This window comes from Camelus dromedarius, chromosome 5, assembly GCF_036321535.1.
Source record: "Camelus dromedarius isolate mCamDro1 chromosome 5, mCamDro1.pat, whole genome shotgun sequence".
NCBI classification, from domain to species: Eukaryota; Metazoa; Chordata; class Mammalia; order Artiodactyla; family Camelidae; genus Camelus; species Camelus dromedarius.
In genome coordinates this window covers 53,185,999-53,209,149 of record NC_087440.1, presented here as the reverse complement: position 1 = coordinate 53,209,149, position 23,151 = coordinate 53,185,999, and the positions used below count along the sequence as shown (strand labels likewise).

Here is a 23,151-nt window from a genome sequence, read left to right as displayed (position 1 = left end):
ATTGATCTAAAAGCTAAATTTTTGCTAGTACTGTCCTATCTAAAGAGTGTTCTGCCCAGTATTTCAAGAAACCTGAAAGTAGTATTTTTATAGAGGTGATAGGATCATCAAGCTACCATAACTTAATTACATCAATCATTAAGAGCCTTTACTGAAATCTCTTTAATTTCAACTAAAGCAAGATTTGGATTGTGATTAGTAGTGTTTGCTATGTGGAAGAAACTATGCTGGCTGGTCACCATAACCACATAAGACCATTTGACACTTTACATATCTCACTGGAAATTAGAATATTAACATACTGTTAGTCAGTTTATCATGAGTAACTATATGTCCTATTTAATGGTTATAGCTTTCTCTGCCAAGAAAGCACCCTCCATATTCTGTGGAAATGCTCCTATGGTTTTGGTGGGAGGGCTGCCTATAATAAACTTTACTCCCCTAGCCCAGGAAGTGAGTATATGACCTACACTGGACTTACTGTATTCACACCTTTCTGGCTCTCTTGACTGATCCAAAGGATGGGCACATGACCTAAGTTGGGCTAGATTTTAAACATTGAAGCTTAGAGAAAGGCACTTTTATTCCTCAATGTGCAAGCGATAAGGGTGTGACCCTGGAGCAACTGATGGCCAAACTCCATACCTGTGGAGAAGCCCAAGAAACAAAAGAGACCCTGAGAAAAAGTAAAAACAATCATGAATGAAAGACACAATGAGTTCTAATGCATTATAATACCATCTAGTCAAGTCCCTGAGATCAGCTGCACTCCAAACTTTCTGGATTTAGTGACTTTTTTTTTTTTGCTTAAGCTCCTCTGGTTTTTGCCACTTGCAACCAAAAGATAACAAATATCCAACACTATGAAATAAGGAATGAGTTGATTTTCAGTAGATAATGTGTACATCGTTATGTACTAGCTTCAAGCATTACTTCTGTCCCACACAGGAAAGGAGCCATATTCCTAACAAGATTTTATCATCTTTGCAGGGATAAGCTATATTATTTACACAATAAGAGATTAAATGCAAAGTCTGTAAACATTTTAAACTAGAACTATTAAGATTAGAACAGAGAAGAATTAAGGTGTATTAAAAAAGGACAATGAATTAAGGATCAGGAGACCAAGGTCCTTATTGTGTCCTATACTAGGTATACCATTTATTCTTAGTTAAGCTACAGTTTCTTCACCTGAAAAGTGGGAATGCTCTACATCATGTCTAAGGTTGCTTCTAGTACTGAAATTATTGAATCATTTTGAGGATATAAAAGCATACACCTCATTTACATTATTCCATATAAAACAAAGAAAAAAGTGTAAATTTGCTTTTAAACTAATCTAAATTGGGACTTCCCCCTCCTATTTAAGGGCCAACTCTTAAAACATGAAATTCTCAAGGATTACTATCACAAGCAAAAGATCCTCCAAATAAAAAATGTGAACCACAAATGAAGATATTCAATAGAATAAATACTTGGTATAAGTTAAATGGTCTCTTAAAAATACAAATTTTAGATTTCTTCTTTCTTGATCCAACTAAAGCATAACTGAATATCCTTGCCTATTATTCAGTCTTCAGAAAAATTCTAATTTAGTAGTCTGTAATACCATAAAGTACTTTAAACTAGGAATAGATGGGGGGAAAACTCAATACAAACGTCAGGCAGGGAGTAAGTACAGAGTGGGATAAAAATAACTCCGAATTGTAAATCAGAAGACCAAGTCATAAAGAATTTTATTCACAATATTAACTTCCTTCCATAGGGCAAGTTTTTTGAGTGAAGCTTTCAGATTCAAATCAGTAAATTTTGTGACATTTTATTCAGCTAGTCCCGGGTTGCCTCAAAAAAATCAAAAACCAAACTAAACCAAACCAACTACGTCGGGAAACTTTTTGAAGGCACACTTTCAAGTTCAGGCCCCAGATCTATTCCACACACGTGAAGCCATGTGTCCCACAAGTGAATCGATGACACCAAGGATAACCCCTCAAAATGAAATTAAAAACATCACCTTCCCACTGCTTTGGCAGTAAAAGCGGAACCTTACTTCAAGCGAGTCCCCGACGCCGAACCTAGGAGGGAAAGGACTGCTTTTGCTCATCTCCGTGAACTAAGCGGACCAGAGCCGGCCCCTGCGCCGGCGTCTCAGGAGGGGAAGAGAAACTCAGTGAGCCAGGGTCAGAACTGACGGCCCCCGAGCACGAGGCTCCGTCCCAGGGTCCCGGGACGCCCCTCGGGAGGCAACCGGGTTTCTGCGGAGCTGGAGGCTTCGACGGTTGGGGCCTGGGGTCGCCGCTCGGCCGAGGAGCCACAAGGGGAGGCCTGTGCGTGGCAGTCACCGGACAGACTCACCTCGGCGTCTTCTTTGCACTGTGGGAGCGAGGGGAACTCCAGCTTCACGTCCTCCATGGTCCCGGCCCGCGAGCTTGTGGGTGGGTTGGGGTGGGAGTGGGGGTTACCCGGCCGGCCCGACCCTCGAGCTGGCAGTGGCGGTGAGAGGAAGCAGGGCGGGTAGACCGAAGGACTGAAGGGCAGACAGCGGGTTTACACTAAAACACGCAAACTAAAGGGTCCCAGTGACTCCGGCGGCGGCGGCGGCGACAGCCGGGAAGAGGAGGGTTGGGCGGCTCGTGTCCGGCCGCCATGCTGCTGCCGTTTCCCTTCCCCCCGAGTCTCCGCGCCCCTCAGGCCGCCCAGGCTCCCGCACCAGCACGAGCCCTACAACCGTCTCCCCTCCTTCCCCACAACCCTCCCTGCGCCGCCCCAGCCAATCCCAGCCCACGCTCGCCTTCGGCCCGCCCCCCGCGGCCGCCAGGTGTCAGCGCGCCGCCGCCCCGCCCCTAAGCCAGAGCGCAGACGCGGGGGGCGGGGCCCCGGAGGCGCCGCGGCGGGAGCTCACCGGGTGAGGAGGAGGTGGGACTGCGGCAGGAGGGAAAGAACGACGAAATCAGCTCTGCCCTTTCCGACAAGGCGCAGATCCCTTCTTTGGTATATGAATGGGCAAGAATCCTAGGCACCATAAACTGCCATACGAAAGGAAACTAGTTTCTCCTCTCTCAGAATCCTGCGCAATCTGTAGTGAGGTTATAACCAAAGGAGTGATGAATGAAGAGTTCACCTTAAAATTATGCTAAACAGAAAATGAAACACCATTATTTTTAAACGCATCGAAACGGTGTACTTTAACGAGTACTTAGGAATATGACAACTAGAAAATCTCAAGGCCGGCAAGTAGAAAAAATCCTTATAAACAGAAACAATTGATAACTCGGTAAGTTGTAAATAATACCGAAGAAAGGTCTCTTCCTTTAACACTTCAACGTTTTATTAAACTATATGGCTTTCAATATCTTTTTAAAAAACAGTTTGAGTCAGTTAATGCTATATTGTTAATAAAGTTTAGGTATATGATACTTTCTCTGGGCATAAGGAGATACTGTGATCTTTTTTTGTTCTAAACAGATGAGGAAAATCAAGCTTAGAAGTGGAAGAATCCACACTTAAACTTGCAAGGTTTGTACAATAAACTGATTTCTTTAAAAAACCACCAGCACCTCCACCAAAGTAAACAGGCAAGAAAGTCATTCATTAACTGAACTGCACATTACAATGGATAAAGTAAAAAGGACCACATGGGTATTTGACCTAAACTTGACAAACATTCTATTATTTTTTATAATCATTTTTATGAAATACACTATCAACATACATAGAAATAGAACTGTTCAATAATTTGAGTATTAGATGGCTAGCTTGAGGGCTCCATTTTCTCTACCACTATGTAAACTGTTCTCTCAATTTAAAATTATAAAAAGGCACACCATACTCTGCTAGTAAGTTTTTAACTTGAAGAATGATTATATAATTACCTGAGTCATAAATCCTTCATTCTTAGTGTTTGTGTAACTGAAGTCAAGTTTTTAACAGCATCTTTAAATATAACATAATTTTAATTGATGTCCAATGATGATTTCCTATTTGTAATTTGTTAAAGCTTTAATTGCCACATAATATGAGAAAGAATTGTGTATAGGTAACAGAACTTTTGTTTTGAACATTTCTGACATCAACATCCCATACATCAGACACTCTTAACCTGGTATCCATAGATACCTATATAGAGCCCATGGGTGAGCTTGGGAAATAAAGTCTCAAGTTTGAATATATGCAAAATTAGGCATGTTATGTGTGAATTTTTCTGAGAAGAGGGGAGGGTACAGACCTTAACATCCTCATTTCAAATAAATCAAGGAAACCAAGCCACATTTATTAGCAATTACTTTGAATCATAATCTATAGAAAAAAAAGGTTATGGATGTGCATGTACTATTTCAATTAACTACCACACAGCCTAATTACAGGAGGTAAAGAATAAAGACTTTCTGGAAGGAGGAATATAGATATAGAATACACACATCTATGTTAATTTAACAAGATGTTTATACTTACTAAAGAATTCAATGGACCATAGTAAATGTAGTCTCATAAAAGACAAGAATATATGTAGGAGAACTGAATCAAACAGATTTTATTAAACTTTTTAGGATGAGGAAAACAAATGATATAAAATAAGTCATAAGAAATGCTCTCTGGTACTACTATCTCAAACCACATTAAATGTTTTTACAAAATACACAGCAAATATGAAAAGCTTCAACATACTCTTCTTTTATAACTTCTGCTGCAATAAATGCAACATTAACAAACATACAAATTTCTTCTATACTTCTTAAAAGTAGAATTATTGAACTAATTTTTACAATGTTATTCATACATATTTTTATTCATATGCTTTTAATGAGATCATTGCCAATACATACATTATTTTCCTTAACTTTATTTTTACATTAAGCCAGTATCTGTCATGCAGCCATCAAAAACCTTACAGTAAATTACACAGGTTTGTAGTCCAATTTAGACTCTAGCTTCTTAGAATCAGCCACTTTTCTGACTGCTTTCATGAAGTCTTCCTGTACTACAAAATCATGATCAGCACGAATTGCAAACATTCCTGTGGAAAATAAAACAACATGACTGCTATATATAATATGTAAATTATTTGTTTATTATAAGAAAACTAAGGGGGGAGCTGGGTGAAATATTATAAAATAAATAAGTTCTGGAGATGTAAAGTACAGCATTGTGGCTATACTTAATTATATTGCATTGTATATTTGAAAGTTGCTGAGACTAAATCTTAAAAGTTCTTATCACAAGAAAAAACAATTTTGTAACTATGTGTGATGATGGAATGTTAACTTATTGCAGTAGACTTATTGCAGTGATCTTTTGGCAATATATACAAATACCAAATGATTACATTGCACACCTGAACTAATATAATGTTATATGTAAATTATATCTCAATTTAAAAAAACTTTTAAGAAAACTAAATAATGTAACTGTGGAAGAACTCTGAAGAAGCCTAGATTTACTACTTCTCAGCCAGTAGTTCTAATTTGTCAAAAAACATTACCATTATTCAATTAATTTCCATAGCTACAGTGAGCATTATTTTCCAAACCAAAGGCTAGGAAACAGTTCGGTAGACTATAGCTCAGTGTAGACTGCATGCATAGCATGCACAAGGTCCTGGGTTCAATCCCCAGTACCTCCTTTAAATAAACAAACCAATTACCCCTTATCCCCCCCCAAACAAACAAACAAACAAAAAGCTGGAGAACAATGAGACAATTATCTGGATATTTAAAACTCTGCTTACACATTCCCTGTATCCACTGGCATCTTGAAAAAACAAAACCAAACCTAACTATCAACAAAACATACACATTTGAAGCAGTAGTTTCCTAACTGCGTAGGCAGCAATTCTCGGGAAGGAGGGAGTCCATGTACAGTTTGGGAAAACACAAAACACCGCCAATAATTTTGATAACTTTTCCTTGTTAATAAGCAAAGCTTAGAGAATGAGAATTAAAGAAAAGTCAACAGTAGTGTCATTATTCACACAGGAAAATTTACTTATGTATACAACAAATTGATATTTTATATAATTTTCATATTCAAGCACCACAATTCAATTTTTTCTTTCAAGTTTAAAAGTTACCTGTCCAATATGACTTGACAAAGAGGTAAAAGGGATTTGTTGGTGGGGTTTTTTCTGACATTAGTTGTGTCATGGATATAAGTCCCAGATTTTGAGGTAATTCTAATTTCATGATAAGCTAAAGATGGTAAATTATCACTATCTACTAATTAAATGAATCCTACTAATATTTTGATTGAGGATCTGCTTATACTGAATTTTCACTTACATAAAATGAGTGGGTTGCAAATAGAAAATTTCAAGGGTTATTTCCCATCTTCCCTTTCAAGATTTCTACATAAGGGGTCCTGGCAATAGCCACTCTATGTTGTCCTCAGAAATCAGAATAGAAATGACTAGTTTTTTTTTACAGTGAAGTCTTAAAACTAAATTAGGCAAGTTATTTTTCCAAACCTTGTGCATATTACAGTTTCCAAGTTACTATTTGGTGAATGAGTGAATCTGAGATACATTCTAATCCAAAAAGGATGGTAATCTCGGGATTTGAATAGAAGAAACACCTATAATTGAATCATCTAGTTTTTTAATTTATAGAAAGATATGTTAACAAAAAAGGCTTAAAGTCTAATAAAAAGAAAACTAAAGAATTTGACTATGTCTCTAAATGAGAATGTCCCACCCAGTTAAAAAGATTAAATTTTTAATCCGCACAGAAGGTATAGCTCTTTATTGGAAATAGCTAAAAATAAGTGGGGGGAAAAAGAGAATATCATAATTGGATGGCATCAATTTCAAGATTATGACATTGCTTTTGTTTGGATTCCAATTTCACTAAAGCAATCTTCTAAAAATAATTTGGTCCAGTGTAGATTTTAGAATATGAATGTCATAAATTACTCCAGGCAGTTCAAGCCACATGACAGTTTACCTCTTACACTTTTATTTATTAATAAGTCTTTGTGAGCATGATTTACTCTGATTTCTACTGAGTTTCTAGACCTGCAGATCTTTGCTCCAGATACTGAGTCACAGTATACCCATGGAGATATTCCTATGGAGAAGCTATGACTAAGCAGCCTCTGTAAACATCGTCTGTTCAATTTACAAGAAATGTTAAAATAAGGCTAAAGGTGCTATGAAAGAAGGAAATCATATATAGTAATCCCTTAAAAAGAAACTTCATCTGCAACCTATGAAAGTCAGTAACTATAAAAACTACTGTAGAAGTTTTTTGTTTGTTTGTTTTATTGTAAGATTCTGTGTGGAGGACAAAGACTAAATGACTCTCTGCAGGGTTTTAAAGCGACTTGGTACCAGAAATAAAAATAGAGCACACAATCTATAGAGAAAATTATATTAAAAACATACTATATTTCACACAAGTTGCATGAACACAAAATGCATAAATCAATCTTTCAAAGCTTATTGCTGATAGACTAGCATCAGAAGACATGTCAACCATTTTGCAGCGGATAGCCCTGGTACGTGGTCCAGTCGGATTTCTGCCACAAGTGTGGCTGATAGTTCTGTAGAGTCACAGACTTACTTCAGGGGGCCAGTACGTCATCACATGCATGTCTTTTCACAATTCTACCCTAAAGCAAAGGAGTTAACATCCCCAAGGGGAAATCTCATCCAATGGAGGAAAAGAGCTGGTAAATAAATGCTCCAGTCTCCCATAACTCAGCCAGAGAATCCTGGAAAGTATTCTGTATGTTTCTCTGAGGTCTCATCAGAATCAAGCCCCTCTTGCCTACAACTGCCTTTCAATGGTGCACCCTCGTAATAGCTTTTCCTCTTCCCATCTCACTTGCCCTATTCTCTCCTACTTCTTGGAATCAATTTCCTAGAAAACAAGCAATCAAATCCTTGCAAAGCCCAGGCTCTGCTTTTGGAATAACACAAGCACATTTTTAGCAAATTAAACAAATCAAAACCAATAGTAAAAACTGTACTTTAAACCTTTACCTGCTTCAGTACAAACATTTCTCAGGTCTGCTCCATTAAAGCCATCTGAAAGCTTCACAATTGCTTCATAATCTGTTTAGGAAAAAATACTGGAAATTAGGAAAAAAAAAAAAAACTTTTCTTGATTTATATACCCATATAGAAAATTTAACAGAAGAGCTTGGTTTGAATAGATCAGCTAGGCATCATCTCTGTTAACAGTTCACAATACTAACAACCCCAAATGATATATCTGTTAAGTAAATCAGCACCAAGCAGAAATAAACATCTTCTGAAACTTGAAAACCAAAAGGTATCAAGATCTGAAAGCATCTTTACCTGCTTCTACACAGAGAAAGTCATGCACATGTGAACTTCACATATCTGTCAAGCTATGACTTATTAAAACTGTAACCAAATATTTAAGTTGAATAAATCTAGAACATTCAAAATCAACCGTAACCACAATGGAATTTAATCATATAAGCCAAATATAAAATATACCAAAAATAGTCATCAGACATAATTTTACCTTTTGGAATTTTTAAATGCGAGAGCAAGCATTGGTTAGTTTTTCTGGTTTCCATGCAAATTCCAAGTGGTGAGGTCTCAGATAACAGTTAATAGTTAAGTGATCTTTTTATCCATATTACAGACTTGAAATAAAGAGCTGTTAGTTTAGGGTAGCAGTTATGGACTTGATACAGAATAGAGAGAGAAGAGACAGCATAGGCTACTACAGTGTGAATAACTGTGGTAAGATGCCCTTTGTCAGGCAATCTAGACTATGTCAATCTCTATTTGAAATCATATAGATAATTCATTAACTAGTCTTAATTCAGGTTCAAGTTCACGTAAGCTTCTGGAGACCAGAGATTTCCAAGGTTAGCACAATAGCTGGCACCTAGCAAGAGCTCAAGATTAGAAGAAACCTATAAATTGACATCCTCAGTTCAGCTCAGTCTTTCCAGCTCAAAACTCTTTCACATGAGTAATGAGAAAGTTAGGCAATAATTAACTACTTGTAATTATTTTAGAACACTAACTTCTAAAGGGTTTTTAAAGCTGTCTAGCAATTAAACTAGATTTCCCTAGTCCAGAGGTCAGCAAACTTTTCTGCAAAGGGAAACAAAATATTTTAGCCTTTGTAGGCCATATGGTCTCTATCAAAATTACTCATTTCTGCTGTTGCAGTGGGAAAGCAGTCATAGACAATATATAAATGAATGGGAGTAGTTGTGCTACAACAAAACTTTATTTACAAAAACATAAAGCAGATAGAATCTGGCCACAAGCCATGGATTGCTGGCCTTTACCCTGGCCCAGTATCTCACTTCTACAGGTAACTATTTTATAACTTCCCCTTTGTCCTCAAATCTCTAATAATACTTTCCCATCTTCACTCTGAACTTGCTTCCTATTTCACTGAGAAAATAAAAGCATTCAGAAGAAAAATTCTACAAGTACCTACCATATTTGAGAACCTGTCATCATCACCATCTACCTATGCTGCCTTCCCTCCTATTCTCTTAAGTGAAAAGTCTATGCTTATAGACAAAACCAACTTCTCTTCAAGGAAATACATTATCAACTTCTATTTCTCTCCTAGATCATTCCTATCAACATTAGAAAAAGTGTTGTAGGTTCTTCCATCTTAAAGAAAGCTCCCCCAAATCCTCATCTCCATGTCTGCTGCAACTCCATTTCTTCTCTTCTCCCCTATCTAGAAGAACTCCTTGAAAGAGATGTTTAAACTCAAAGCCTCTCCGACTCATCTCTCTAATACTCATCTGAAGGAAGCTTTCACTCCTGCCACTCCAAAGAAATTGTTTTTGGTAAGGTCACCAATGATCTTCACATAGTAAATCCAAAGATCCAATCTCAGAACTCTTATCAGACCCACTGTCAGTATTTGACAGGGAATTAGTCCTTCATAACAATTTCTTCATTTATCTTCTAGGATACCACCAGCTCCTGGTTAACTTCTACCTCTATGACTATACCTCTTCAGTCTCCTTTGATGGTTCTTCCTCTCAATTTCTTAATGTTGGAATTAGCTCAGTTTTTAAATTTCTTCTCAATCAATATTCACTTCCTTGGAAATCTCATCTAATCTCCAGACTAAAAACCATTTTTATGCAGATATTACCCCCATTTATCCCTCTAGCATAGACCACCCCAATGAACTATTGATGCATACAGAATTACTAGTCAACATCTTTATTTAGCTATCTAACTGGCATCTCAAATTTAGTATTGCCAGAATCAAATTCCTTACTGACCCTTTAAAACCTAATCTTTCCAGTTTTCCCTGATTTTAATTGATGGTAATTCCATCTTCCCAGTTGCGTGAGTCAAAAATCTAAGTCTTCCCTGGTTCTTCCCTTTAGCTCACACCCCATATCTGATTCATTAGCAAGTCCAGTCACCTCTATTTTCAAAATATGTTCAGAATCTCATTATTTTAAAAGACTTTCCTACCACCTTGAATCAAGCCACCATCCTCTTTTGCCTGGATTACTGAAATAACCTCCTAACTCATCTTCTTGTTTCTATCCTTGTCCCTCTACATGCAGCCAGAATGACCTTATTTAACATAAGTGAATTTTGAAATATTTACAGATGACATGATATAATGCCTAGAATTCGCTTTTTAAAACTCCAGAGAGAAGGTAGGAGGTGGTAGAGATTACATACAACACAAGGTTGGCCATGAGTTAATCACTGAAGCTGGGGTGGGGGGAGCATGAGTACCTGATAAGATTACACTTTCATCTCTACTTTTATGTATTTTTATAATTTTCTATAAAGCTAAAAATGGTAAAAAGATTGTATCACTCTTCTGCTCACAATCCTCCAATGACATCATATCACTAAAAATAAAAACCAAAGTTGCCCAACGATATCCTCAATAAAACTCTACACAACCTGATCTCCATTACTTCCATGATTTATTTCACTTGCTACTGTCCCATTGACTCCCCCACAAACACCTTGACGTCTTTGCTGCTCCTGGAATGTTCCAGGCATGCAAGTGCTTCAAGGCTGTCTTACTTGTTGTTACCTCTGCATGACTTTCCCTCAAATATCCATATCCAGTTCTTTAGCCTCTTAGGTTATTGCTTAAAGGTCACCTTGGTAAGGACTTCCCTGTGCTTCCCCATGCTTCATATATAATTCATAGCCTGCCTTCCATATTCACAGTTCTACATCCATGAATTCAGCCAACCCCAATTGTGTAGTACTATATAGTATTTACTACTGAAAAACATTCACATAAGTGGGCCCGCACAGTTCAGACTCATGCTGTTCAAGGTTCAACTACGTATTTTACTTACTTCATCTGTTTTTCCTGACAAGAATGTAAATTCAATAAAAGCAGGAATTTGTCTGTTTTGTTCATTGCTATATCCTCAGCATTTAGAACAATTCCTCGCATACGGCAGATGCTCTATAACTATTAGCTGAATTTAAGACACTGTGTTTACTGAATTTAAAACCAGATTTGGTAGACTGTCAGTGATATTCAATAGCATTTTGCTTCATTTACCAAATGTAAACATATGGAAAACAGGTTATTTCCTTACCTATTTCACCATGCTTTGTAATGGGACCTGCATGGATTTTCAATATATCTAATCTTGCTTGTTCGTTTGGTAAATCAATATCTGAAAATAAGAAAATTGTAAGAAATCCTTTTACAGTCATATTTTGTGTTTTTTAATTAAAGTAGGGGGTGAGGAGGAGGTATGGGAAAAGAAAGATATATATACAAAGGGAAATGGACAGACAGCAGGCAAAGAAGCTTAACTCACGTATTTTTCTATCCAATCTTCCTGGACGAAGCAAAGCAGGATCCAGTGTATCTGGTCTGTTTGTAGCCATGATCATTTTAACTCTATGTAGAGTATCAAATCCATCCATTTGATTCAGTAACTAAGGACACATTTGTGAATAAAAATCAAAGGCAGATTTTATAAAACATTCCAACCATTAAAAATACATAGCACACAACTTTTATATGCCTAAGACCATGAAAAGTATTGCTTACAGATAGATATGTGATGTTTAGAATGATCATTTGATGGAATCACTTTTCCTCTCTCTTATATAAAGGATATATTTTCCATTCTTAAAGTTCCAAGATAGATTATTTAACTATGTACATTTTTATAGCTATTACATAGTTTCAGCAATTCTGAAGGCATCCATCTAGTCAAGAATTATGAAACTAAACTCTGTAGATCTAATTTCCAATGTTCATTTTTTTTGATACAATTACTTTTAAAAATAAAAATATTAAAAACTAATGCTTAAAGTGCTTGGGGGGGTGGATATAGCTCAGTGGTAGAGGGCATGCTTAGCATGCACGAGATCCTGGGTTCAATCCCCAGTACCTCCATTAAAAAATAAATAAATAAAAAATAAAGTGCTTATGGTATGCCAGACATAAAAATTACATTAACTGGATAATGTAAATTATCCAGGGTAACTGTACACAATGATTTTCTATAAATCTGGTAATAAATCCATTAAATATCTTCTCAAATAATTCTCTTATACATAGAAATACTGAGACACAACACATTTCTTTCGATTCCTGAAGTTTTCTTGAATAAATTTTGAAAAACATAACTGCACTCAACAAACTCTTTAAAGCAAAGCTAGCCTGACAATATGTCTATTTCTTTCCCAAAATGTTAGCTAATAACATATCAGTTACATGAATAAAACTAGTATCTGCATTGTTTTAAAAACCTCAATTTAAAGTTTCTAAGAGACTCTGCAACTAATTTTAAAATACTGTGTATTTTCTGAGCAGACGAGTGTAATTTATGAAAAGCAATTTTCAGATACCTCTATTAAGACAGAAATTGACAGTGCATACTTATGCTACCTATCTATAGAAGTTGAAAAATGTGTTTGGAATCTTGCCATCACTTTCACAGAATTTGGAGTGGGGAAAGGCTTTATACACATTTCAATATCCTATCATCCATATTCAATAATCAAAATTACTTTAGTTTCCTTTCATTCTTAGCAATAAAGCAAGACAGGAAAGTATTAGTAATTTTTAAAGCAGCCTCATACACAATTATAACTTATTTACTGTCACCAATTTTAATATGTTTGTCATTCATAAAATATCTTAATAAAACTAACACAAGATCACATTCACAATATAAGTACAATAAACAATTTAAATACTTAAACGGCTGGTCTGCTCAAAAAACCAGACTAGAACAGCCGTAAATCAAATGGAATTTTGTAGATAGACCTATTATTTTCTAGTACTCATTTTCTTACTAGAGATTGTGGTGGAGAAAAGTGTTCATTACTGTCAGTATTTTCAAATTTCCCACTTAGGCATATTCTTCATTTAAATCATTGTACATATTTTGGCCTTCAAATATCCACTGTTCACTTCTTTATTTTATAAGCAGTGATTTCTTTATAAATCCCTTTTATAAAATATTACCTCCATTAAAGTTCTCTGAATCTCTCTATCAGCTGAAGTACCCTCAGAAAACCGACGACCACCTGAAATAATGATATGGAAACTCATATGCATTACTCTTTTCCTCTTTAAGCATCATTTAAGAAAACAATATGAATATGATAGCATCTGGGGTTTAAAACATTAATATGAAAATTAATTAGCAAGAATTATAATGAAAAAATTAGAATTGATTTTGATATAATGTTTCTCTTTCTCAATGTTAAAAGTTATTTATTAAAATTGGTTAAACTTTCTTAATTTTTTTGAAGTAACATTCAATTCATTTTGCTACTTCACACAATTTGCAATTAGAGGTGAAGAGAGGGGAAAAAACGTTCTTTTAGATTTAAAAAACATGTCCTAATACTGTCAAGAAAACCTTAAAATAAATTTTTAAAAGTGTTATTCTTACCAATAGCATCTATTTCATCCATAAAAATGATGCATGGCTGATGGTCCCTGGCATAATTAAACATCTCTCTGATCAAACGAGCACTTTCACCAATGTACTTGTCTACAATAGAACTAGATACAACCTGATTAAAGGAAAAACATTAAGGTAAACATAAGACAATTCAACTAAAATTTAATTTTAACAGCTAGAAAAAAAATTTTCCCTTTACCTTTAAGAAATTGCAATCCAGCTGGCTAGCAACAGCTCGTGCCAAGAGTGTTTTTCCTGTACCTAGGAGTGATAAAAGAAGTCCTAATTAAATGAAAAGTGAAACAAATTTTCAAAAACTTTTTAAGAATATAATCCTTGAACAGTAAATTTTGCAAAATGGAAGCTAAATGCTAAATAGAATTTCCATTTAAAATTCCAAAGCACTTCCACTCTCAATATTAAAATTTAAAACTTTATTCAAAATATCCCTTGTAATTTTATTTTATGCAAATCGAGTACATAACTTTAGGAATATATCAAACCATACTCAGAAATAGACAATGATGGAAACCTGTACATTAAAATCCGTTGGTCTATCCTGCAAACTAAATGGACCTTTACCTACATATGATGCTCTAATATCAAGTATTGGTTATTTGGAAACTATTGATTCAGTGGCTTATAAAAATCTTCCAAATACTAGCATTTTTCATTAGATGGTATCAAAAAAAAAATCACATTTGTTCATACCATCACCAATCTCATCTTGTATTAACATACTGGAAAGCTGTCAAGCTCACAGTACCAAATGTAAAGTTTTCAATAAATTAATTTTCACTTGAAAGCACAAATTTTATCACTGGTGACAGATGGTGTCAGTTGTCTACTTTAACATGATAGGCTAACTTCATTCATTTTTTAAGAATTGTGTGCCAATAATCAGTTTGAATAACCAATAACCAGACCGATAACAGTAGATTGTCTGTAAATCATCCTTTCAAGTAAAAATGGTATTCTGTGAAAAGCAGCTAATTCAGCAGGCAACTCAAATAATTACACAAATGCTTCTCCTGGAGATTAACTATCCTATTTAGCATGCAACAGAAGTATTTTATATGTATTTTCGATTTCATCACAGAATACAAGATATTCAAAGATCAGGATTTAATAAAATTAATCATTTTTACTGCTTTAACAAGAACATTTTTAAGTGAAACTGCCATTAAAAAAAAAATATGGAAAATGTGAATGGCCAAGACGACAATGACTACCATACCATTTTGTGCCACTGACTTAATTGATTCATGCTGTGGCTGAGCAGTTTTACCCCCATTGCTTTGTGCCACCACCACAGATATTTGTTGCCTTTTTCATTGTGTTGACATCTTACTACTATGACCCTGTAGATTCCCTGAAAGTGGGACATCCAGAGGTCTGTGAACCACAAAGGACCATTGATTAAGATCATATGGCATGTTAAGATATATATTCTGTGAGGCACAAAAGAACTAAGCATGCCTCAGAAACTAGTAGACACACATCTCTAATCCTTTCCTTACTCTGAACAGAATAGAGGTTGGAACTGCCCACATCAAACTCCCATCTTATTTTTCTATTACTTCATTCATTCATTTATAGTGGGGCAGACATAATTCAATACCAACCTGGTGGTCCATACAACAAACAGCCTTTTGGAGGTATTATTCCTACACGTTGGAATAATTCTGGGTTTGTAAGAGGTAATTCTATTACCTAGAAAAGAAGTTGCATGTTTTTTAAAAAGTTAGTAAAGATTTTGATTTACTTTCAAGTATTTTCAATAAAATATCAGCAGAGTTACATATACACATCATAATTTGTAACAGATCTAGAATTCTATGCTAAGTAAAACCATTTGTATTAGAGGTTTTTCTTCAGGTAGATGTACGATATCTCTTAAATCTAAAAATCTTAAAACATTTTTAAATTAATTAATTAAAAAGCATGTGGTAACTTGAACTATTTACTTATCATTTATTATTTAACACATTTGATAAAATAATCACACACCTGACTAGAGTGATGATTGCATAAGCATATAATCTGTCAAAACACATTTGAACTGAAATTACACTACAAAAAAAATCAGTTAAGTGAAAAAAGAGGGGGGCAGGGTTTAGCTCAATGGTAGAGTGAGTGTTTAGCATGCACGAGGTCCTGGATTCAATTCCAGCGCCTTCAATCCCAATGCCTCCGTTATAAATAAATAAATACACAAACACATACATACATACATACACACAAACCTAATTACCTCCCCCACCCCAAAAAGGTAATGGCTTAGTAATAAAAATTATTCACATGTCTTAGGAATTACAACAGTGTTTTTAAAAAAAAGACCTATACTATTTTGCATTTGGGAATACAACATAAAGTGGGGAACTTCAGTAAGTTATAACTGCCACTGAGAGAAATGGTACATAAAATTTCCTTATGTTGGTGTTTTGTCATAGCAGTCTTAAGGAAAACCACAAATTCTGCTCTCAATGTTGTAAGACTGATTCAAAGAAAGAAAAGTGGAGAATAGAAAAAGTAAGGATTTGACTGCCTAACTTAAACTGTTTACAGTACCAGTAACTTGAGAGATAAACTTCTATTGAATAGTTGTGTCTGTAAGGTATGATTAAGACACTCCAAAAGTGTAAGAAATTAATATTCTCAAGTGTCTGCAGATGGAAAGGGGTATTGCGTGTCCGTGTGTGTTGTGTGTATGTGTGTGTGTGTGTTTTTTAAGTGCTGAGTAGTTATAGCAACATTTGATACAGGAGTTGAGAGAAGTGAGTGAAGGCTGAAGAAAGAAGGAAAAGCTTACAATTAAGCTGTACAGAAAGATGAAAAGCTCTATGTGTGTTTTGTGTGTGTGTGTGTGTGTGTGTGAGAGAGAGAGAGATTCATCCTGCTCCTATAGTTGATGCAGCAAATCACTGTAAAAAACTTCACTGTTCCATGAAGTACTTTTCTTCCTCCTTCATTAACTATGAAGTGAAAAAAATAGACTTTCATTTACACTTAGGCCAGTGCTTCCTCAAGTATGGGTAAAAAATAACAGGGTTTCATAATCACATGGAATGCTTGTTTAAATGCTAATTCCTGTGCCTCACCCCCAATCTGCTACATCAAACCCATACAGAGGGCCTAGGAAACTATATCTTTAATAAGAGTTCCAGAAAATGTAATGCACTGAAATGTGAAAACCACTGTTTAGAGCTTAAATCAGATAATGTAAGTCATTCCAACTAACCAAGTTCATTCCTGAATATTTCCATCCAAAATTAGGATGAAATCAATAGGACAATGTAATTTGCCTAAAAGAGAATTGTTAAGAAGCCATCTGTGCTGTGAAGCAAGGCAATCCTGATTTGATTCTTCACCTAAGAACTTAAAAAGTTAAAGCCATCCTAAAGTCAGTATTTTTCTTAAACGATAGCAAACAGCTTTATCAAGGTAAAATATTTAAGGCATGGATAACTTACTCTATTAATAGGGTAATGGGAAATTAGTAAGGTTATGTGAAAAACTACATTACACATGCTACCCAAATGTGCTCTGACCCAAGTAACCAACCATGCTAATCAAAACAACAGATGGCCTGATCATTGGTTTATATTATTCTTAGGGTTTTTTTTTTCTTCTTTGTCACAAAAAGAGCAGGACTTTTCTAACTCCAAATAAACAAAAACCCTTAGTTTTCATAGCTAGTTCAGTGCTATTCTCTTGGCAAAAATATTAAATATATAGTATTCAATAACCACTATTTGGACAAAATAACTTTACATCCTCTTGCTCCCTTCAGGCATTTTAAACCCAGTACTATTTGTTAGTAAGTTCAGAGGACAAAGCATACACAACCAACCTCTCTTAATTCCCGGATCTGTTCTGACAGCCCTCCAATCTCAGAATAAGAAACATTCCCGGGGTCCTCGTGAGACATGTTGTAAACCAGTGGATCCACCTCTCTTGGCAAATACCTGGAATGATAAGGTATGTATTTTTCTTTTAAAAGATGTATTTTCTCTCAGCCTACAAATAGAGTATAAATGATTTGCTTCTGTAAGTTCCTGTAGGTGATCTCATAAAATCATGTTTAAATTAATTTGAAATTAGTAAAATGAGGGGGGGAGAGTATGGCTCAAGTGGTAGAGAGCATGCTTAGCATGCATGAGGTCCTGGGTTCAATTCCCAGCTCCCTAAAAATAAAGAAAGAAAAAGAAAGAAATAAACCTAATTATCCCCTCAAAAAAACAAAAACAAAAAAACCCCAAACAAACAAACAAAAACAACCAGACAAAAACAAACGAAAAAGTCTAAAATTAGTAAAATGGAAAAAGTGGCAAAATATTCAGTAATTTCAACAAGAATATACTTTGGATAAAATTTTCCCCCTGTGAAAATAAAAAACTAAACAGAGTAAGAAACCTACCTCATGATAGTTAGTGTAGTCATATCCAAAGCAACTCTTGTTCCTGGCTTCAGCTTGCTTTTATCAAGCTAATTTTGTTAAGAAAAAAAAAGTGTTACATAAACACTTGAAAAGGGGAATAACACTCTAACAACAGCATATTCAGAAGGCAAATAATCATTTTTACCCTTCAGAGAGAACACTAATTAATAGTAGATTATAAACACCATGTCAACAGAAAGTCTTTTAAAAGTAGTAACTCAAAGTTGTTTCCATCTGCCCCTTAAAAGAGTACCCTTTTGTGTAACCTCAGTGTGAAAAGTGAAATCACTAATACACAAAGTCTGACTTGTCAAGGGCCTTGTTTTTAAAGAAGGAATGGACCACAGTATTTTACTTTCAAAAACTCATTATATAACATAGTTTTGCTCATTACTTTGATTTAAGCACTGTAGTACAGTGACTTCAGCAACTGGTACCAAAGCATTTATACAGGAATCTGTTAGTGAACATTTTGGGGGAAGGAAAGGGAAGCATCTTAAGGTGTGCTCATCATATTTATTTTAAAACTACAGCTTTTGGGAAGAATGTGTTATGTGATCATACGAGTTAAGGGAGAAAAAATCCCCTCTGAGATTTTTATTAAAATGTTACGGAACAAACAAAAAATCCAGCAACCATCACTCATCCCTTTGCTACATGCCAGACACTGCCAGACATTATGGTAAATACATTATATATATATCAGGTTGAATCACACTAAACAATTTACTGGCATACTTAGGCAGGGTAACTTGGTTGGGTAAAATTGGAACAGAATTTATCCAATAGATTCAAATCACAGGCTGTTACTTTTCAAACATAAAGGTTACCTTTTGATAGTTTGAAAAACTGCTTGCCAATACAATTTCAGAATCATACAAATTACTGAACACTTTTCACAGGATTTTGCAAAGAGCTCTTAGTTTAGGATTTAGTGCCAATTAAAATGAAGTGGAGGCAGGCAAAATACTAGATTTAATATAATGGATTAAGCTTAAAAAAAAATGCCAGAAATAGCAGTTCCCCCTTATCCATGTTTTGTTACCTGAGGTCTGAAAATATTACATGGAAAATTTCAGAAGTAAACAATTCATAAGTTTTAAGTTTTGTGTTATTCTCAGTAGTGTGATGAAAGTTATGTCCTTGAGACATGAATCATCCCTTTGTCCAGCGTATCCCTCCCGCTAGTCACTTAGTAGCCCTCTTGGTTATCAAATTCACTATCTTGGAATCCTGTGGCCAGTAATCCTTACTTTACTTAATAATGGCCCCAAAGCACAAGAGTAGAGATAGCGGCCATTTGGATATGCCAAACAGAAGCTGCACAGTGCTTCCTTGAAGTGAAAAGGTGAAAGTTCTCAACTTAATAAAGAAACAATAAAAAAACATATGCTGAGATCTACAGTAAGAACAAATCTATCCCTGAAATTGTGAAGAGGGAGAAAGAAAACTGCTTGTTTTGCTGTTGCAACTCAAACTGCAAGAATATGGTCACAGTGTGTGATTAATGCTGAGTTAAGATGGAAGAGACATTAAAATTTGTATAATATATTTTGAGAGAGATCACATTTACATGATTCTTGTAACAGTATATTTTTTAAAAACTGTTCTATTTTATTATTATTGTTAACCTCTTTCTGTGTATAATTTTTAAATTAAACTTTATCATAGGCATGTATGTATAGGAAAGAACATAGTATACATATCCCTACAGATAAGGAGGAACTACTATATACTTGAAAAATAGCTAAACAGTGATCAATATGAAGCCATTTCTACACTTGTATCTATAGGGAATATATACTCTGGCTTTTCTAATATTTTCCAGTTTTTAAATACTCTCCTGCCATCACACAACCACGAAATATCTTAGAAATGCCAACTTCTGGCATCCAAAGAGCCCTGAAAGGGACATAGAAATCCTTTGCTGGATTAGGCATAATAAAATTTTGATTTAGAAAATGTCAACCCACTTACAAGCTAAGAAAAAAATCTTAAGATTGAATTCAGTTTCTGGGTTAATTCCATTCTATAGCACTGTTGTATCAATGTTTTAAAACGTGAACCTGATATAACAAATATTCAGAGAAAGCTCTTTAAATGAGTTTACAAGAACTCACTAAAGGCACTTCCCAAAGAAAAAGGTAGTACATAAATTGGCTTCAGAGGCCACAAAACGATCTAAAGCCATTTGTCAGTGTTTTTGATGACTACAAAATAAAATTTGGAGTTACTTCAATTTGCCTACTCTAATCTAAATGAAATCATACAAAATCAATTTAAGCTATAAAGTCTATAAGTAACATTTCCGAATGTTTAAATATAAAATATAATTTATAAGGTCTAGTACTTTTAAGTCCTCTTCAAAACAGACATTAAAAATAAAATGATGTGATATATTTTCCAGTTCTAAAATTCTTTGATTTCTCAGTGTTTAGAGCTGACTGAGGCAATGCAATAAAGTAGAAAGTAGAGAATACCAGGAGTCAAACACATGGTTTAAGTTCAGGCTTTGCTAATAATTAGCTATACCTGAACAAGTCACCTTTGGGAGTTACGGGCATAATGTCTGACTTGCTTAACTCAACAGTTAAATAACTTATATGAAAGTACTTTTGGCAATTATAAAGTACTGTACAAATGTAAAATGTTACCTGTCGACGACAACCCACAACATATCTTGGTCCATTTGTAGCTTTAACAATGACTAGAGGAAGAAAATGAAAAATTAATTGAAAAATAAATATACCCAAATTGATGGCACTTTGAGTTTTACTTGTTAAGACAACAGTTGAAAGAAAACAGTCTATGCAAGAATATCATCCACCTTCATTATAGACATTAAATAATAAGCATTTCAAAATTTGGTGGTGGGAGGGAGGGGAGTCTGCTTCTTCTTTACTAATTAACAACCTAATACACTTACATTTTTCTTCAGTTAATTGCTTAAGTACTTCACCCACAATCTAAGGGGGAAAAAAAAAGCATTACTTGTTGCCAACAGCTAAAAAATAAAGCAAATTACCATTACCCTCACAAACTTCATTACCTACCTGCCCAACACTTTGTAGGGCCTTCAGATCATTTTCAGACTTTTCATACTGCTTGGTAAGTTCTTTTAATTGTTCCCTTACTGAAATAATATAATTTGAACATTTTAAATTAAATAGTCTTAAAGAGTTTAAGTCACTAAGTTTAAGCCTATTTCACTTTACATATATTTTGTATCAAACCGCAAAAAAAAATGCCGTTTGTAGATGGCATGTTTAAAAATGAAATGTTTCTGTGAAAGCACCATATTTTTATTTTCTTGATCGGTAATACTTGTTTGAGCACATTTTAGGTTACATTCTTAACAGATATTAACACTGACACCTCCGGATTTGAGATTACAAACCCGAATGATAAACCAGTTAGACCCTTCCCCACTTCTTCACCTACCCACATGGATTGCTACTCTCTGGCTTTCTAACCAAAATAAAGTCAACAGGCACAGTACTCCACAGAATGCTATGGTTAAGGTCTTCCTTCATTTAATTAAACCACTCAGGCTTTTCAGTGACGGTGCACTAAGAAAAAATTTAAGTACTCTCAGTTCTGGAAGTAAGGGAAACTTCTGTGTGTCTGACAGAGTACAACTCAAAACACTAGGAAAGAAGAGAACCATTAACGACCAATGGACCTCTCTCTCTTAAGCTCCGCGTTCGGCTTTCCAGTCCACTAACAACTCAACCCCCGAGCCTCCTCTCTTCCTTGAGCTTCCTCGACTCAAGTCTCAAGTCCCGTTCCGGGTCCTGGGACTCCACCAACACTGCACTCCTTGCACCTCAACCTGGGAAACATCCCTGACCCACTTCTTCCCCACTCTTCCTCTGGTCATCTTTCACTTCCATCTCAGAACTGGGGATGTTCCCTCTGTCACCTGGACCAGACTGGGCCATTTCCACCCAGGAAGAGGCTCTGCCTCCCAAGATCTGGGCGGGATGACAAAGCGCCTTGTCCCTGGACCGAGGCCTTTTCATCCCGGGGCTCAGTCGCAGAGCTTGGCCAAAGGCCTCGGCTTTGGCAGAGACAGAAGCGGGTCCAGGCACGAGATTATGTGGAAATAAAGATGCACTTACACTCCTTGAGACGACCGTCGATCTCCTTGTGCTCCAGCAGCTTCTTGCGGTAGTCCTGAAGCGCCTTATCTCTAGGGTCCGCCATGATGAGAAGCCGTCGCTCATAGGGGATGCCGGGAATGGCCATGGCCGCCTGGGCGGGGGAAGGGGCGGGGCGAGGGAGAAAGAGCCTCCCTGGAAGGCGGGTTCGCAGACGACCCCGCCCCTTCCGGTTGGCTCCTTCTGTGTACTCCTCTGTACTCTACTCCCAACTTCTGCACCTCGGTGCACAAGGGCGTCTGCGTGCACTGAAGGAGGCCTCCGACTACACCGACCCCTGCAGGTCGGCCTGAGGGAAGCAGGGCGCTGATACCCTGGTTGTCCCCTGAGTGGCCTTGGTAATATTCTTAAGTCACTGCTGTCCTGGAACCACAAAAGACTTTGTAATAAACTGAGATGGGAGTGAAATAGGGAACGTACATACCTCCCTAAATAGCTCTGACGGCTTATCCGTATGACACAGATAGCCTATTGGTATAATACAATACTATCCAGGAGCTCCAGGTACAGAAGGAGTAGGCTGTATATTTATTTATTCATTCAGTGAATAAGGTACTAGGGATTCGACCTGGTGGAGAGATAAAAAATAATAATTTCAAAGTGTAATAAATACTATACTATAATGGAAATAAAACATGGTGTGTTATAGAGTAAGATGAGTAGAACTAATTT

General features: G+C 35.9%; 2 protein-coding genes across 6 annotated transcripts in view; both read right to left on the bottom strand.

Moving 5' to 3' along the window:
- The window catches only part of STYX (serine/threonine/tyrosine interacting protein), a 34,695-nt gene extending 31,944 nt beyond the window's left edge, over positions 1 to 2,751 (bottom strand). Inside the window, exon 1 of one of the 4 annotated variants that reach the window (XM_010982927.3) lies at positions 2,356 to 2,751. In XM_010982927.3, coding sequence (XP_010981229.1) covers positions 2,356 to 2,412 — 57 coding nt within the window. In that variant the 5' untranslated portion in view covers positions 2,413 to 2,751. The other 3 variants (XM_064485962.1, XM_064485961.1, XM_064485960.1) reach the window with 3 other exon arrangements.
- Positions 2,752 to 4,505: 1,754 nt separating this feature from the next.
- On the bottom strand, positions 4,506 to 22,576 carry PSMC6 (proteasome 26S subunit, ATPase 6). Of its 2 annotated transcripts, XM_010982924.3 has the most exons (14): positions 22,441 to 22,576; positions 21,373 to 21,452; positions 21,246 to 21,285; positions 20,974 to 21,026; positions 18,299 to 18,366; positions 17,732 to 17,846; positions 15,504 to 15,591; positions 14,078 to 14,139; positions 13,867 to 13,990; positions 13,434 to 13,495; positions 11,770 to 11,890; positions 11,542 to 11,622; positions 7,976 to 8,047; positions 4,506 to 5,014 (listed from the first exon to the last, which is right to left on the bottom strand). In XM_010982924.3, exons 1-14 carry the CDS (start codon positions 22,565 to 22,567, stop codon positions 4,896 to 4,898), a joined length of 1,212 nt encoding a protein of 403 aa, XP_010981226.1. In that variant the 5' UTR covers positions 22,568 to 22,576; the 3' UTR covers positions 4,506 to 4,895. The 2 variants fall into 2 exon arrangements, with proteins under 2 accessions (XP_010981226.1, XP_010981228.1); XM_010982926.3 differs by lacking the exon at positions 21,373 to 21,452.
- Between the last annotated feature and the right edge of the window lie 575 nt (positions 22,577 to 23,151).